Raw genomic sequence first — 19205 nt, 5'->3', positions numbered from 1 at the left:
CCCTCCTGCCTTCCAGCTGATCGACACTCCCCCCCCAGCTTGGTTTCATCTGCAAATTTGCTGATGATGGACTCAATCCCCTCATCTAAATCATCAATAAATATATTAAACAGAACTGGGCCCAACACTGATCCCTGAGGGACACCACCAGTGACCGGCCGCCAACTGGATGCAGCACCGTTCACCAGCACTCTCTGGGCCCGGCCCTTCAGCCAGTTCCTAACCCAGAGAGTGCCCCTGTCCAAGCCATGGGCTGCCAGCTTTTTCAGGAGAATACTGTGGGAGACAGTGTCAAAGGCCTTGCTGAAGTCCAGGTAGACCACATCCACAGACTAGAGAGGAACATAGTTAAGCTTTCTGAGGGGGTAAGATAATTTATAGTGGTACCAGATATTATATCTTTAATAAAACATTGACAGTATTTTAGTATCCAAAACCACATGTTTTCATATGGTTTTGTTCGATAACTTTTCGCTACTATGGCCATAAGGAAACTTCAAATATGTTTTTGAAATGTTGCAGATAGTGCAGTATTCCCTTACATGTCTCTTGACGTTAATATTTGTACAGCAGAAATAGATTTAAACTGTAGCACACACTGTTTTTGATGAGACGTGCTTCAGTTCTTTACAGTGTTGTGATTGTTTGTGGTAATCGCATGTCAGAGAAAATATAAAGCTACTACAAACGGATGTTTGCTAATAACCAATTGTGTATTTGTTTCAACTTAGTTACCATAATGTGTTTAATGACTAGGCAGAATTTTCATAATAGAAAGTCAAACATAGTCGGAATGGAAAGAAGCGAAAATAATTTATTGACCCTTTGATTTGGAGGCTGGAGCGTAAAGTGAAAAATTTTATCTGGGCGCCTATTAGTGTTCACAGCTTTGTGCAGCTGCCTTTCCATCTTGCACTGGGCATAAAGGGTTTCGCCAAGACCTTTGAGAAGACAAAGTCCTTCAGCTGAATAGCTAAATATCATATCTTGCAATTAAAAACGATATTTAGTTGTTGTTCTAATGATCAATAGAAATATTAAGCTTCCTTTTAGTAATGTCTATCTAGAGCAGCTCTGTGAAAATGAACTAAATACACAGCTGACTCATACCAGATCAGGGGAATGAGCAATGGTTTAACATTAGATTACTAATTGTGAAGGTAAGAGACCTACAAGGCCATAGTCTGTCTTTCAGTTTTCTAATCTTACTTATTGTACCATTAATTAAAAAAAAAAAAATCCCTTTTCTATGCATCTTCCTGAAAAATGCTCAGTATTTTTTACTGCCTGATATGGTTTGAAGCTGGCTCCCTACCTAGTCTCCAAACCTTACCACCAGAAGTCCCCCCCTCCCCCCCCAAACCTCAGGGAGAAGAGGGAGAAAAAAACAACTAAGAAAACCCGAAACGAGAGAAAGACAGCTAAAGTTATATATATAAATATATTTACATCTATATTACAGTTATATACAATTAAAATATATACAATTTCACAGGGGAAAGGGAAGGGGGAAGGGAAAAAGGGAACAAAACCAAATTAAAATATATATATATATATCCCAATCAGTAGCCCGAGATCTAGTAACTAAAGAGTTAGCAAAGAAATATCCCACCACTCTCCTTGGGACAACCAAGAGTCGCTCCGGGAGGACAGCCAGCAACCTCCGCCTCCCAAGGTCGACAAGGCCTTACCAGGCCTCGCTCCCCAACACGACAGACTCAACAGCAGGGAACCTGCACCTCCAAACCACTGGAAGGAAAGAGAGCGAAGGCCTCTCCTCCTTTCTTCTTATAGTCTGGTTTACATAAAAATCGTAGGGAATACTGGGTAAATCTAGACCCTTCCTTGGTTACAAACTGGTCACCAAGGAAGGCCTAGCCCAAACTACCACACTACCCAATCCTCCAGTGAAAACATGAAACCCAAAAATCTCTTTTTTTTGTTTTGAAAAATCTCATTGAAAAGTATCTGCAGCCATTGTGCCTATGTCTGTGATGATCTGGATTTAATGACTGAACATAAGTAGGGAAACCCACAAGTCCAGCTTCACAGTTACTTCAGACTGAGACCTCTTTACAGGCCACAGTCCAGAACTACCTTTGTCTTTAGGGGAGACACGAGGAAAAATCTCACAGTAATCTAGCTAAGGAAAAAAAAAAGGCAATTCTCCCCCCAAAAAGCCCCAAACCAAAACCAAACCAAGCAAAAATCCCTAGATGTAAAATCTTTGTAGTAAAGGCTTGTTTTTATTCTTTCATGTGACATAGCAAGGCTATGATGCACAAGTGAGCACTATAAGTGCTACTACAGTACAGCAATTAGCTGCAGCCCAGTCCAGTACATAATCTTTCTAAAACCATATCCACTAGTTATTGGCAAATATGACTTCTGGCAACACTGGAGACTTTTCCTTTGGTATTTCTCTGCTCCTGTCTGATATCCTCAGTATAATTTTCTTTCTTTGTCTTTCTTTTCCCAATCCTGCTCATAATCCACGCTCAAAGTAAAAGCTGACATGACTTTGAAATGAAACATATAAAAAATGGTTTAAGGGCAGTACAGGGCAGGAGGGAATGGAGAAGGATAAATAATTTCCTGCTTGTCATCTGACAGTCTATGCAGTCCAATATCAAATTAGGCACTTGGTTGTATCAATATATGTTGTGCATCAGTAGGCAATCGTTATTGTCTTTAACAGTAATTCCCATGAACAAGCTTTAAAATTAATTAGCTAGTAGAGTTTTAAAAGACAGTGGTAAATGTTTTCCGATACGTCAACTACAAACACTTTTATTATACCCCCAGCTATCAGAATTTGGTTAGTACAAGATTTTTTAAAATTAAAGTTTTCCTGTTAAACTCTATAAACACAGGTATTGTATTCACTATAGTTCTGTTATTCCTCTGAGATTTTAATACAGATTTCTCTTAATGAGCAGTATTCTATCATCAGTCACAGTGTATTCACAATATAATCCTTCAGACTATGTGGTCTTCAGGTACTGTTTTCCCCAAATTTATACAATCATTGTCTCATACCCTTTTTAGGTGCACTGACAAGACAGCCTAAACTACCATACCAGCTACTACAAAGTTAATACTTTACATCAGTGTAGTGTCAAATAGAAGCTGCGTACCCTCAAACAAAAATGAAACAAACCAATCTCTTGCCTGTACAGCAGTCCATACCTTCTGAGAAAATCCAAAACTTTTTATGACACTTTCTATATCAGTAAGATATGTATTTAGAAGATCAAAGTGGAAAAAGGCTTTAAGTTCATGACTAAAAATATATAAAGCCTTCCCAGTTACATACTTCATAAGTCATTGGTTGAGATCCCCAAAGGGACTTAAATTAGGCCATTAGACTTGACAGTAGAGTGTTATATCCTTAACTTTTAGACCACTGCTTTCTACAGGAGAATGCGTAGCCCTGAGTTGTTCAAACTCCTTCTGTGATTCACAAGGTCCATCAGAAGCTTCAGGATGGGAATTGTAACTGCCAGCAAGGAGCTGCCTAAGTGAGCTGGTATAAAGCAGTGGGACAGATATGTCCTACACCTCTCTGAATCCAGCACGTTAGCACTGCTAAGAGCTGCCTGCCTCTATCCCAATGTGTATTCATGCACGCCTTCTCTAAAGACTGTTTAATCAAAACTCCCAGCAGAGATCAGAACTAACATCCCAGCAAGTGCCCAAGTAATTAAGACAGTCACTCTCTGACTAGGTAAAATCTGACAGCTATGAAAGAAGTTGAGAGCTCCTTCCGAAGCCAGCCTCTGCTCTGGGACTGGGGAGCACATCTTGGTCACATCACTGTGCTGTGTTCTCCAAACATGAAGCTATGCAATGGTCATCACCAGCATCATTTTGTGTGAGGCCCAAGCCAGTAGACAGTCTGAGAAGACTTTAGCAGCCTGAGCCCTCTAGGAGCAATAGGAAGAGAGACAGCTGCATTGCAAATCCCAGCAGGCAGCCTTAAATATCAAATAGTCCTTAAATTTACAGCAGTCTCAAGAATTAGGTACCCCCAAGCATAATTTGAAATGTAATTTACTTATCTGGGGAAGATTAATGTTTAAAGTTTAGGTACCAGGAGTAAAGAGGAGCTGAACTAGGTACTATGAGTCTGTGTTTTTAACTGAAGCTCCTAAGTTTCATATTCAAAACTTGTCAAGGAATCACAGAAATCTGAACCTTTCACAAGCAATGTCTGCATCCCATTCCTCAAGCAAGCCATTTTGGGGATTTACAGGATTTTTACAGTCATAAAACTGAATCTTTTATTTGTGCAGATTGTCTGAGCCTCAGGAAGGGGGAAAATAAGAAGGGCAGATGGGGAGAAAGCTTTATCTCAGAGGAGAAATCTTACCAACCTCATGGAGCCCTGCAGGCATCTGTAGCAGGCAAACAAGGAGCACCTCTGCAATCACCACTACCCTGGCAACAGGCTGCAGAAAACTCTCATCTTCTATCCATGTTTCAAAGATGAGCTGTGACTTCTAGAAGAGGAGATCTCTCTTCCTGAGTCAAGCATTTTACCCAAAAGGGTAATTAAAATTTAAAAAATGCTCTCAAATTTATAGTTGTTAAGATCTGATTATTGAGAGATGCCTCTGCCTGAATTAAAGTGCAAATGAGACCATATGCCAAAGTCAATAGTCAGACAAAATATGAGGTATAAAGACAAAAAAACATAAAAAAGAGAGGAGGGAGAAAGAGAGAGAGAGAGACAGAGATAGACAGATTAAGCAGAAGATAGTCATCACTCATGGATCCAGCAGCACCCTGTTGGTCCTTCTTCACCCTGGGATTCTCTATGTTGGAGGTCCCAAGGTCATTCAAAATTTTTCGCTATTTATACATTTTTGCAAACAAAGGAATTAATGCTCAGTGGCTGCACAGTTCTCTAATGCTAATTAATTTGCATGCTGACTCTTTCTTTCCTTTTGAGTTAGTGGGTTTCTTGGGTCAGTGGGCTGTGAGTCAGTGGTCAGGGTCTCCCTCTGCTGGAATGACCTTTTACCTCCTGCAGATTTCAGCACAGTTACTGAGTTGGCTTTCTCTGTGATGTGTAAATTCTGCATTCTTCATGTCCATTATCATGATGTATTCTTCTCCCAGGCTTTGTTTACCTCCCCATAGGCCTGAGATAACACTCAGACAATAGTAACCCACTTATCTTATCTCAAGTTCCCATTAAGATGGCTTAATTTACAGTCCAAGTTTCAGGTATACATGGAGGCCTCTGTCCCATGGCTTGGGGTGATCTTTGTTTGACCTGTGATGTGGTGATATGCGTACAAGTAGTTGCTTCTTTTCCCACTGCCACAGTGGGAATTTTTGTCTGGATGCGTTACCCAGGATGTGCTAACCAGATCTTGTCTCTGCTGGGCCTGGACTTAGCATCATCCTGTGGTTCCATTCTGTGCTTTTCTCATGACTAAGTCCTTCTGTGGCCTAAACAGTGCTTGAGACAGGCAACTGTGATCTTTAAGCCCTTACAATAGTGCATCATTCTCAGGAAACCCACTTGCTGCAAGAGCCTCTCCCTTTCTTTAGTTATCGTATAAATAAATATATTCTTTTCATCTGGAAGATACTTAACTATTTTCCATGCTGTTCTCAATTATAAATGAGAATAGGCCAAACCATAACCCCCACAACACTCTTCAAACCATCTTTTTTCCATTATAATTGATATTTTAGATCGCTTTATAACTGCCTCAGCTATAAATTAATCCCCATTATTTGTAATAAGTGCTGTCCTCACATAAGTATATTGGCCGTATTCCCAGAATAATGCTTTTGGAAGAGAATTTGTTCATACTGGGAGAAGTGGAGGAGAGTGAGGGATGACCAGCAACCCTAAAAATCTCATTAATAATTAACAGTAGTAGAAGAAGACAGAAATCTTCTCCATAGTTAATCAGGGTGTCATCCTTTAAAAATGTGATGTAGAAATACAGACAAGGATTCCTTCTGTCCTTCAAAACAGTTCAGCCCAGACCAGCCTATTTGTCACTTCAGGGGCTGCTGAAATGCAAATTTGCAGCACAGCTGAGCTGCGCAGCACCAAGAGTGCAGGGAGTGCAGGACAAGCAACTGCTGAGACAGTGGGATGTCTGGGAGGAATAGGTTTGTGTCCTGCAAAAAGGTACCACCACTCTATGTCAGCAGTGCAGCCTGAATACAGTGAATACAGTGAATGATTTGCTCGTGCAGAGCCTGTAAAGGAGTCTGTACATTTCCTGCTCTGCCTGTGCACAATGCCAGACCCACCCAACAGCAGAGGAGTGCTATCTGCATCCCTCCTTATTGGAGGTATTACCTTGTTTAACAGAGGGGCTCTGAAAATATATTAGGGGATAAGCTGCTGCTCTGGCACAAAGCTAGGCAGCTTGATAAGTGGTTCACTCTCCTCAGCTGCCTTACCTGAATGTCTGAGACTCCTTGCTTACCCAGGTAACTCTCTACAGACACCTTGTCCCCTTAAGAGCCCTCTCCCATGGTCTGACTGCAGCAGCCACTACTGTTCTTCCTGCAATTCTTAGGCTGCTGGGAAGAGCTGGAGAAGAGACAAGGGGCTGGAGTGAGGTGTAAACTCTAGTCCTACTAGAGGAGATGGGTTAAATCAAAGAGGCAGGAGTTCGATGATGAGACAAGGGAATGCCCTGTATAGGACCATCTCCTGCACCAGTGTGTACAGGGGGGAGGGTGGGAATGTTGCTGAGAAAGACTTCATAAGGATTGCAAGGGCAGCTACTGCTGCTGTTGCTGCAAAGGGCCACCCCTGCCAGTGAATTCTGTTTTGTATTGCAGCAGTGATGGCAGCACTGGAAAGTGGGTGAGTGATTCTACATTCCTTGCCTGGATTGCAGCCTGCCATACTCCATGGTCTGACAGTAGATGCCTAATTTGCCAAAGCCTTCAGCCAGGTCTGCTCATGGACATGTGGCTGTGTGACATGTGGTGTAGGCAAGAGAATAAAATAAGCTAGCAGACAAGCCCAGGGATGGGAGGGCAGGGCTGGCAGTTCTGAAGTGTCCTGTTTGGAAATGCCTGGGTGAGTAGGTAGGTGGCTGCAGCCTGCTAGTGCCTATGCAAGTGTAAAGCAGCTGCATCACAAGGAGTTGGATTTGTTGCCATTATTAGTTGAGGTAAAAACTAAGCAAATAATCAAGAAAATTTACAGTTGCTAGTGTCCAGGTGTTACTACAGTTGAAACCTGAGTTTGTAGAGCAAACATCAATCTGCCAGTTCCCTACTCTCTTGTATTTGTCTGGCAATCAAACACTGTTCTTCTAGTCCAGATTATTTGCCACAGAAAAAAGACAGAAAATAAATTTCTACTAGGCAACTTCAGTTAATCCGCAAATGGCATCATCATTGACCTCCAGTTTCCTGGATTACCACACGAATTGTAGTTGTATAAAAGAGAATATTATCTCCATGACATGGCAGTGGATACATATGATGGTCTGAGAGGAAGGATACTAAGGCCAGCGGGAGTGCACCTTCGTTCTTTCCCTTTCTTGTCTGTCTCTGCATTGTGATCAGAAAAAGCTAGAAAACACAGAAACCACATCTTGGGTCTTAGTGGTGGTTCTTCTCTCTATACTTCCCTTCCCTCCAATACCATCTGCTGTCTGTCATTCTTCCCAAGGCACCATTCACTCCTACAAGAGTGTATTCCTTTGCCTAGACTATAGGCTGGGTTACCTATTTACAACATCTTGAGTTCGTTTAGGGTTTTACTGCATTACCAGAACTTCTCTGAGAAATGCAAGAGAAAGAAAATAATTGTTTGCAGCAGTTCATGTTGTAGAAAAATCTAACTAAATTTCAAGGGATGAAGATGGCCTTCCACTAAAGACTTTCCCCTGCTGAACTGCAAAAGCATATTGCAAATAACAAAGGAGCTAAAACTTAAAAATACACCAAAGAAAAAAGCAAAAAAAAAATTGCCACAAGAATGTTTTATGCCAGAAATCATTAGACAACTGCAATTGAAAGGCCATTACCAAATCCCACTATAATAAAAGACATTATAATTGCAGTCTGAACAACTGGGGTGACACTTTCTATGTTGTTTATTTATGTCCCATAGGGACACATCTTGGCACTGCTGCTTATTAATGTAGGTAATAATCATATAATGAATGACTGGATTGATAAGTGTATATTGAGAACAGCTGTTAAAAATAGCTAAAAGAACAGTGCACTTTACATCTTTATTGGAATCCTTGAAAAGAAAGAGGAAGAACTGTCTTTAAAAATTACTAAAAGTACAAAATAAAGATAGCCATAGCGTTTAGAGTAATTTTTTCCCATAATGACTAATTCAAAGTTTCCCATTTCTCTTGTGAGAGGGAGAGCAGGAATCCATCCTAGTGAGCAAATCAGATCACATAGGTAATTAGATACTGAATAAAAGGTAGGTGTATATCTCTGTATTGTAATAGCACCTGCATTTGTTAAGTTAAAAAAATACTTGTTTTAAATTAATGCTTTTTCTTGATGACAGCCAGTTCCTCTTATAATTATCATCTTTTTTCTCTCTTTTAACATTTCAGTTATTTGGGTGTTTCCTAGCCTGGGAGACACGAAATGTCAGCATTCCTGCTTTGAATGACAGCAAGTACATCGGAATGAGTGTATACAACGTGGGGATAATGTGCATCATTGGTGCTGCTGTTTCATTCCTTACCCGGGACCAACCCAATGTGCAGTTCTGCATTGTTGCTTTAGTCATAATATTCTGCAGCACCATTACTCTCTGCCTTGTGTTTGTACCCAAGGTAGGTAAATATGTTTTGCATGGATCTGGATTTTTTTCTTCTGTTTTGTAATCACGATTTAATATATAAATGTTTATTGCCTTTCCAAGTGCAGAGGATGCATGTGAATTCTTAATCAAGCTCATCTATAAACTCTTGTTTCTGGACCCTGAGGGAAAAACAAAGCTTCATGAGATTTTGGAGCAAATGGAATATGCAAAGTTACGGGAGTGTGAATACATGAGTTTCTAGTGCCTATATTTTTACTGAAACTGTGACTGGGGAAACAAACATTGTTTTCTGTAGTTTCAATGGAATAGTCTCTATTTCTAACTTCCAGGAACTTTTTGGAAAGAATTATAAGTGGAGATTCAGGAGGGACAGGTCCTGTTATCTACTCTGCCATGTTTCTTCTCTCTTCTCTCTGGTGACCAGCAATAGGACTCAAAGGAATGGCATGGAGCTGTCTCAGGAGAGTTTTAGGTTGGATATTAGGAAAAGGTTCTTCAGCCAGAGGGTAGTTGGGCACTGGAATAGGCCCCCCAGGGAAGTGGTCACAGCACCAAGCTTGACAGAGTGCAAGAAGCGTTTGAACAGGTACACGGTGTGACTCTTGAGGTGGTCTTGTGCAGGGCCAGGAGTTGGACATCAATGATCTTTGTGTGTCCCCTCCCAGGATATTCTATGATTCTTACATACCCTAAGCAAGATAATCAAGATCTCTGTTTCTATACCTACAAAACAATAAGATCATTTTAGTTCACTGGCACTATATAAGGTCAACTGTGTTGAAATCTCCAAGTATTCAAGTATGGTGCTACAATAGGCTTTTTCAGTACTTAAGAGGAAATCTGTATGTATACTGCAAATGCTGAACTTATATTTTTTAATGTGTATATTAATGGACTAAGTGAGGCACAGACTAGAAGGCATATGTTTTCATTTCTTTTTGCCCTTTTGGGTTCTAAAGGTGTTTTCATTGTGCCTTATCAGAAGAACTGAGAAGACCCTTACCCACAGAGCGCTGGAACTTGACCATTTTCCTTGCAGAGTTAAGCTTTAGATGTGAATATGACAGATCTTGAATGAAGGGAAAACTGGTTTTTACGTAAGCTTACTCTACCAAAACCTCAAGTGCTAGGGAATGTATTTGATATTTTGAAGTAAAATGTGCAATTGTATTAATTTTAAGTGACTTGCATAAATGTAGCTTATCACCCCAAATCAGACGCATATGCAGTTGGATGTCCGAAATGTTTGCAAGGCAAGAGTCAAAATATAGGTCCTTTCACCTCGTAAATCTGTTTTTAGGTTTTTCAAATGAGTATTGATAAAAAGTTTGTGGCTCTTTACTGGACAATGTTCAATCAATGTATTGAGCAAATTGTAGTCAGTAGATTCTGGTGCTAAGTGGCGTCCCATCTACTGGGGGAGGGGCAAGAACTATGTGTGTAAAATAAAAAACTAATAAATTTATATGGAAGTGTACCCTCTGAAGGAAATTAGAGGCATAGACTAGCAATAGAAGCTGATTTCTGATCTGAAAAAAAGCTAAATAATTCATCCTCCAGGACTGACTAAATAGGATGGCTTTACAAGTTCTGCAATTCCCTTCTCAAATATTAAAAAGCCATACATAGACATACCTAGTCATATTTTTATTCTGGATCTTAGGGAAGAATCATAACTTCATTCTAAATTAAGGGAACGTTCACAAACATAATAGAGTGTACTTCAAAATACTGCAAGATTTAAGTGTGTAAGCTGTATGAAAATGTATATTAAAACTCTGATGCCAAAAATACCTCCATAGAATGTCAGAACTCTCTTCAAAGAGAAGCATTAATGCTGTCCAAGCTCTTTTCCCTTTTGCTTTCATGTTCCTTTGCCCATCCTTCTCTTACATTGTCACAGGCTCTGAAATTACTTTTCTGTTTCCTTTTTTAACCCCTTCGTCTGATCTTCTTTTAAACCCCAATTACCCTACCCTTGTTTTTTCTCTCAGTTCTTCTTTCGTCAAAATACAAATATGAAACATAGCCGTCTAGTGTGAAGTACTTAACCTCTTTCCATGTATTCTCACGTTTTCAAATGCTTAGCATTTTTGCAACGAAATTCGTCATTGGATAGCATACAAAAAAAAAGTCGAAGCAAGGCTGGAATGCAGCACTTCCAGTGTCCATGGAGTGCTTCCACAGCTGGAGAGTTCTTATTCTTGCACTCGTATATTTTGTCCTGTGTCTCTTCTCTCTGTGCTGTGCCACAGTCACAGCAGGATGGCTGGCAAGCGCCCTCTCCTGCAACCTGCTTCAGCACTGGTTTCACAATAGCCCTTCTGGACCCCACAAAAGATTGTATCTGGCACCACCCAGTTTGCACATCTAGGTGAGATGTTAGAGTGAGACAGGCACCAAATCTGTCCCCTTAACAAGTATGTCATAAATTAGTACAATTTTAGTGACATAGGAAGATTGCTAAAGCCTGTGGCTTGTCGAGCACAGGAGATGATAATGAAGACTTAAAAGACTGCGTTTTTTCATTTATTGAACTCTGACCAGACAGATACAAGCAATAATGTGGTTTTGAGCCAGGTGAGCGCTACTACTTCTCTGCTATACCAAGTAAAGTGTATTCCTTTTAACTAATCTTCAGCAGTCCCCTGGGTCAACAGTGCTGAAATTCAATTCTGCCCCACAGTCCATTTATGAATCTGAATAGGCAACTATTCAACAATGTAGACACATTAGGGAATGAAACATGACATTTTCCCCTTCCTTCTTCTCAGCTCTACTAATCTTATTTACATCTAACATGGCAATTGCTATACTTCTCCAGTTAAATGTCCACTTCATCCACTCCCATTTCATTCGGTACCAAGTACCTCAGAAAAAAACCATGAAGAAAATCCCATAGCAGAGTAAGACAGATCAGGGAACAAATGCTCATCACTCTCTCCATTTAAAGATACAAATGTTGATAACATTAGACTGCATCCTACTGACAGAAATTGTAGATATTCTTGTTATCCAATAAAAAAATGTCCAAACATTTTTAGACCTATTATTGATTTCTGGGTTCAAGGATATCTTGTAGAAGTGACCTTCAGAATTGAAACATGTTATGTATATGTTTCCTGTTAGAAGTTAACTGCTACATCTGATTATCTTTTTAAGGACCAACAGGTCTATAGTATTTTTCAGCATAATCGTCACTTCTTTAAAAGAAGAAAGCCTAATATTAATGAAGTAATTGCCCCACGTTTATCCATGTTTATCAAACTTCCATGTACTTTTATTTTCTCTACTCTATCTTTTTTGAGAAAGAACATTGTGTTCACTTGTAGTCACCCACTGAGTACATACCATTGTTAGCTGCAATGGCATTACCACATTAATTCTGATCCAGTTTTCTGTAGAGCAGCAAGGCAAAATCAGTTCCAGGGATTAAAACATTAATTTTCAGTGTTGGTAGCATTTTTTGTCTATTCACAATTGACCCTTGGTTGAAATTGAAACGGCACAGATGTAAGACAGCAAGATATAAATTCCACTGATTTTATGGCCTGAAGAACAAAAAGAAAAAAAAGGAAAAAGAAAAATGCTCATTTAACCTCATTCTTTGTGCAGTGTAAGCCAACAACATTGCCCATGGACAATCCTCACCATGTGAATAAATTTATTGCATCATATGTCCTTGTTGCAAATCATCCACTTTTCAGTTATAAACTTCAGGCAAAGAGGATTCAATTGATGGGTGGCTTTACTTCTATCTTATATTCAGTTTGAACTTAGACCACAACAAATTGCAGAATTTTTATATTGTAATGCTTCTGCCTGCTAACTTAATAAGCCTTGTTATTACCATTCTTCACCTTTAACTTCATTTTCATGTAGTTTTTGGTGTGGGATTTAGGCACACTAGTCATTACAACCAGCCTAATTAGAAATAAAGAAGGTGGAAGTGAAGATGCAAGGGTTCAAGGAAGGCTCAGCTACAGCAGGATATACCCAGAGTAATTGCAACTGAGCAATTGGGTCTTGGTTATCTCCAGAGATGAACACTTTCCAACCCTTCTGAGCATCTATACCAGCATTTGACCATGTTCACAGCAGGAAAAGGGGTTTTTTTTATGTTTAGGTGAAATTTCTGGTTTTTCAGCTTCTGCCTCCCTTCCTTTCATTGCACACCACTGAGAAGAGTCTGGTTCTATCCTCCTTACTCTCCTCCATAGGATAGTTACACACAGTGTCATTCTCCCATCAGTCACTTCCCTCTCAAGGCTAAGTAATCATCAGCCTCCACTTGTATCATAAGGCTCCAGTCTCAGAATCTTTGTAGCCCTTCTCTGGGCTTTCTTCAGTATACCTATGCCTCTCTTGCTCTGGGGAGCCCAAACCTGGACACAACACTCAAGGTGTGCTCTCACTCAGGCTGAGCAGAAAGGAAGGTTGATTTCCATTGGCCCAGGGTACTGTTGGCTCATGTTACACTTGTTGTCCATCACAATTTCCAGAGCCTTTACTGAAAAGCTGCTTTCCAGCCAAACACCCCTCATGTTTTTTGGGTAGGTGCTTGGAATTTATTTCTCCTCAAGGGTGGAACTTAGTATTCCCCTTTGCCTAGCTTCAGGGGCCAGATCTGGGCCTAGCTTATTGGCCCCTCCAGTCTCTTGACATCCCACTGAACTGCAGTGCAATCATCTGGTGTATCAATGCCGCTGCCGCCTCCTCCTCTCTACGGATCATCTGCAAACTCGCTGATGAGTCACTAACAAAGTATGGGTCCTACTGTGGTCCTGAGGTACAGCACTGGTGACTGGCTATCACAACCCTCCAAGCCTGTCAGTTTAGCCTGTTTTGAATCCACTTCAGTGGCCACTTACCCAGTCACTATTTTATCAGTTTGACTATGAGGATGTTATGTGACACAGTGTTGAAATCTTTGCTTAAGTCAAGAAAAATAATTCTCTCCCCTTATCTATCAGCCCAGATATCTCACTGAAGAATGCTATAAATCAGGTTGGTCAGGCAGGATTTCTCCTTCATAAATCAACAATGACTGCTTCTAATCACCTTCTTGCTCTTCGTATGTTTGGAAATGGTTCCCAAGGGGATTTGCTGCAGCATCCTCGATGGACTGAGGTGAAGGTGGGAAGAAGGCATTTCCTCGAATCCTCCTCTCACTCTCCTGAACACAGCTGTGACATTTCCTTCCTTCCAGTCCTCAAGAACTTCTCCCAAATGACATCATCTTCCAAAAGTAACTGAGAGTGGCCTCACAATGACATTGACCATCCTCTTAGTCCTCAGGGATGCAACTTGTCAGGTTGCCTGAACTTGTTGTGTTCAATTGCTTTAGGGTTCTGGGATTTCTGAAGGCAAGTTTTACCAGTAAAGACTATGGTGAAGAAGACACAGAGAACGTTAGCCTTCTCATCTACTTTAACACCGTAAAAAGGAAATTTATTGTCTGCAAGCATCATCCCAATCTGCAGACTTGATATGTAGATACATGCCAGGGACCAGATGCTTCAGTGTCTGCCCAGTCAGATCTCTCACAATCAGAAGTTAGGGCCTTACTTCGTGCCACCAGAGCTGCAGAATTTTAAGAACGCTCTTAAAAATAAGAGGAACCAATTCCAAAATGCAGCTATACCACAAAATCTGTCTAGGCTGTGCTTAAAAAATTATTGCCCCTTCCCTCTTTTCAGACAACTTCGGATTTATTATGCCATGCCTATGCTCTCAGGGTAGGGAGCTCCTTCAGCTTTGTCTGTATACAAATGTATATGTATGCTGCTTGGCAAGTAACATAAATTTTGTATTCTCTAGAGTAATCTGAGAATCTCTCTCCCCCTTACCAAACAGCAGTAGCTTTCTCTCCTCATGTCGAGGTGATATTTTCACATTGTCAGTGAGTGTTAAATTTTACTTATATTTGCTTAAATTAAATATGTTTAAGGTTAACCTTTTTTTAAATGGCTTATTTAATTTGTTTGAACAGATTTGGTTTATTTTTGATCGCTAAAAACTAATTAAGTTTCTGTTATCTCCAGAGTGCAATCTCCCATGAGTTCTCTCCGTTAATACTCCTGCTTCATGCCTCTCTCTGCCTTAGTGTAACTTGTAACAGTAGGAAAGGAGAAAAGGAACTCTTGGCTTGCCTTTCAGTATTTTGAGATACAAAATAAATAGCTGCAAAAATAAAACAGGATTTCTTAAGGCTTTTCAACCTTTCAGCTCATCACACTGCGAACAAATCCAGATGCAGCCACACAGAACAGACGATTTCAGTTCACTCAAAATCAAAAGAAAGAAGATTCAAAAACATCCACATCAGTCACCAGCGTCAATCAGGCCAGCACATCTCGACTAGAAGGATTGCAGTCAGAGAACCACCGCTTGAGAATGAAAATTACAGAGGTATTGTTTATTGTATATGCTGCCCAGGAACTTTATATTTTATTATTTTTTTTGTAGCAATTCTGAAATCTGCTTAAATGCTGACTGCTTTTTAGAGAGAAAAAAAATAGCTTTTCCAATAGAAAAATACTAAAATAATAGGAAAGGGATGATTTATATGAATAGCTAATTAGTACAGTGAATACTTAGCAGGTGTGACAAAATGAAAGTGTGCCTCAGCAAAATAAGAAGAAACATCCCCTATTTATTTGTAACAGGCCAATTACCCTGCTGTTTCACATGGGCATGCTGAGCACCACAGAAGCAGTAGCTCTAGGAGTGTAACCTTTATGTGCAAGCGTAACAGAGACCCGCAGCCCCAGGGGCACTTAAGTCTTTGTTCCTGTTTACAGTTGAGTTCAGAGACTGCTGTTGCTGTTATTTCTCAACCTCTCTGAGAGTTTGCTCAAAAACTTGCTAGATAGGTTTTTACATTTTCTATGAAACAGAATTACATCTTTTCTTAAGATAGAAAAGACCTTTATGATCATGTAAGTTGACCCTTTTGGCACAAAGGCCACGAAGCTCCTTCAGTACCTACTGAGGGAAAGGCTGAGTACATGGAGTAGATGAATTCCATTAGAGCTACAGGGCATTTTATAATTATTATTATAATTTTATAATTTATAATTATATACATCCTTTCTCAGGAGACCTGAAACGATGACAAATCAGTCTTGAAGACTGTCCGATTTGTGAGATAATATAACCATAACAGATCTATATTGTGCAGAAACTAACCTGTTCTTGCTCAATCTGTAAAGTACTCTTATAATTTGAAGAAAAGGTATTTTGTTGCAACAGTTACTTCTTTGTCCAGATCTTAAGTAACAACAACTGTGTAGGTAACTAAAAAGACTTTACTACCAAAGACTCCAAAAGAAAAGCTATCTCTGCCTTGTTAAAGAAAAATTAGTTCAGCTTTGCCAGCTCCCTTTCATGTGAGAGCCTTGAAATTTTTAATGAAGTCCTATCTGCCTACTGGCTATTTCTGTTCCTTTACCCTACCATAGTTTTTTCTACTAAGCCTCCTAACTCACAAGATCTCAGCCTGTGCCTTGCAAGGCTCATGATAGTGAGCACAGGTAAGGCTGATCGGAGCAATTGAGCCACATCAGCACACAGGGCTCTGCTGATCTCATTTGGACCTTGCTTGGATAGACTAAATGCCCAGAACCAGTGGATCCAAATCAATTTCCTTGTCACAGCTGACTTATATTCTCCTGTATGCTTGATAATTTGATGGATGAAGTGGTTATAGCTATGTATGCCACAATTTTACACATAAATAATAAAGAGTTGAGGGGTTTGTAGACTGAGCTTTCTGATGCCCATATCTCATATCTTTCTCATTCATCAGTACATCTGAATTCTTAAACTGCCAACTACTAAAGCTTATTCCTCTCATACGGCTGTGTGCAACAGTTGAACACAATTTGTTACTTGTAGCATGATTTTTAGAGGTAGTGTAGTAGTGCTATAAGAAGACGACTGTATTTGACACAGTGTAGTAATTGCATTACCACCTGCCCGCTAGTCTAATTATGGAAAGCTATGCAGTTAGTGCAGATACCTGAAGAAATTACTTCTGAATTTTTAGGGATTTGTACTCTCTTTGTTTTTCAGCTGGACAAAGACTTGGAAGAGGTCACAATGCAACTTCAGGACACTCCTGAGAAAACAACATACATTAAGCAGAACCACTATCAGGATCTTAATGATATTCTTAGTATACGGAACTTCACAGACAGCAAAGGTGAGAGTTAGTAAAATCCATTAGTAGCTTAACCCATCAAAACTTTGAATAGCAATCTCATTGGATTGGTTCCAGAGCAGTCAGACTTTGGTAAGACAGAGCTTTAAATATTTTGGTTGCATTACAGAGGGTATGCAGATTCACATAATAAACAATAGGGTACCCACTGAGTAGTTATTTCTGTAGGTATGTATGTATGTCAGCTATTGTAATACACATGGTAAAGTGGGGAACTTCTAAAAGAGTACTTGTGTTCAGAAGTCAAGTTTTCTGTGCTGCATGGAGGGAGGAAAGTCACAGAATGTTTCAGATCTTGCAAGAGTTAAGCCTTCAGCAGTAGGAAGCCTAGTTTAATATGTGCTTGCTTTACTAGGATGCTCAAATCCTGCTTTTGGACACTGCTATCAAGAACGTAAAAGAAAAGAATGTAAATATTTCAGTGCTGATTTGGACTCTAAATGCAGAATTGAAGGCACTCATGTATGAAAATTCTTCCCTTGGAACTGATAAAAAAGGATTTCATGACAACTGTAATATTCCTAAGTTGTCTCTTGCATTGCTCCCTGAAGAAATACATGCGAGAGAATTGCTTCCATTAAAGCCATTTCGCTTCTGGGAAGCAATAAGATCTGGTGCATAGTGCAATAAAAGTGGAAGCCAGGACACCCACCTTCCATTTCCAACTCTAGAATGGATCAACTTTGTGGCTTCTGGCAAATAACTTTGTACAGCTGAATATTACTATAGTATGTGAGAAACTAGTTGCCCTGTGTTGGGAAGTTGTAGATTTGCATGTTGGTTACACTGCAGGCTTCCTATCGATGTGAAACCATAAGCTTGATTAAGTGGAACAGAAGCTACTCCTGTAAATATAGTTGTTGCAAAATAATTTTAGAACAACAGCAGACAGTTCACATATGTTTTTGAAGTATATTGAAATTTTGGCTGGATTAGGTTACCTTTTCTTGCTCCTTTTGTTTTATTCTGAATATACACTGTGTTGTGTAACTTGTGGCAAAAAAAAAGAAAAAAAAAAGGAAGAGTTTCCAGTGTCCTTTTTTAAAAGTAAAAAACAGAAGGGGGAAAAGGAGGAAAAGGAAAACGTAAATAGCTGCTGGAGGCGTGTGATTATTGGGCTGAGATCAGGAGCAAGAACTAACATCAGTGAGTGGGATGAGGCAGTTTTACCAAGTGTTTGAAAGGAACACATAGAATGTTCCTCTCATGTCAGATGCTCCAGGAAAAATGATAAATCATGAATAATATTTCAAGCAGAAAAGATGCATTGCATTGTGCCAAATGCCCATCTGAATTTGGGTATGAGAAACAAAAAATTATTCTCAAGAGATACACTGGGTATAAATTTAGGATGGGATGCTTTCCACAGCAGGATACACTCCATTAGCAGTAGGATGCTGGCAAAGAAATCAAGGATAAAATATAACCTTCCTGCACTTACTTGTGGCTATATCTACAAAAGACATTGCTGCCTAACTGCTGCTTTAAACAGCGCCATCCAAAATTTTCTATGTTTTTGTTTTTCCCATAGTACAGTTCCCTGACTTTGATATTTCTGCTGTGGGGTACATATTTAAAATCCCCTGCAGGTACAGAGTCTTAATGTCCAGAGTAGCTTGAAACTATGTATTACTGGGATTTGCAGAGTAGATATTCTTCTGCATACTGAAGTTGCCAGACAATTTTCTCAATGGACCTACTGCATAAATCTTCACCCAAAATGCGGGGCAGGGGGAGAAAGATGTTTTCCCTTGGCCATCTATGTACTGAAAGATTAGAGTATCCATTTACCTGGGAATGAGGGAGACCTGGATCCCAATTTGAAGCAGGTGTTTGAAGCTTAGTCCCACACCCAGTGGCAAATGCTCCAAGCAGCATGCATATTATGGTGTATCCTGATCCTGAATCAAGTGACATCAAATATTCATATTTCCAGGCTCTCAGCCACCATGACCAACAACCCTTGCTAGCCTTTTTCTGTCCCTCCATTTCCATTTCTTTTGCCTCTTGTTTTTCCTCTTTCCACATTTCCCTGTCCCTTAGTTACATGTCTAAATGTCCTCTCTCTCTCTCTCACTGCACCCATTCCCAATAGTCAACCTATGTGCTTAATTTAAATTTGCCATTCCAATCAAAATAACAAGGCTTTGAAGAATTCATGCTGCTGAGTCACTGCTGCTCCTGTGCAGA

At 39.9% G+C, this 19205-nt stretch overlaps 1 protein-coding gene across 2 annotated transcripts in view; it reads left to right on the top strand.

Annotated features, from left to right (window-relative positions):
• The window catches only part of GABBR2 (gamma-aminobutyric acid type B receptor subunit 2), a 476962-nt gene that overhangs the window by 441446 nt on the left and 16311 nt on the right, over nucleotides 1-19205 (top strand). For both annotated transcript variants that reach the window (XM_027643926.1, XM_027643927.1), the window contains exons 15-17: nucleotides 8577-8801; nucleotides 15020-15202; nucleotides 16868-16997. In XM_027643926.1, the coding sequence (XP_027499727.1) occupies nucleotides 8577-8801; nucleotides 15020-15202; nucleotides 16868-16997 (538 nt within the window). The remainder of the gene's footprint in view (nucleotides 1-8576; nucleotides 8802-15019; nucleotides 15203-16867; nucleotides 16998-19205) is intronic.

The sequence above is a fragment of the Corapipo altera genome, unplaced genomic scaffold (assembly GCF_003945725.1).
Source record: "Corapipo altera isolate COAL_440 unplaced genomic scaffold, ASM394572v1 24b, whole genome shotgun sequence".
Lineage (NCBI taxonomy): Eukaryota > Metazoa > Chordata > Aves > Passeriformes > Pipridae > Corapipo > Corapipo altera.
This window is presented reverse-complemented; position numbering and strand designations above follow the sequence as displayed.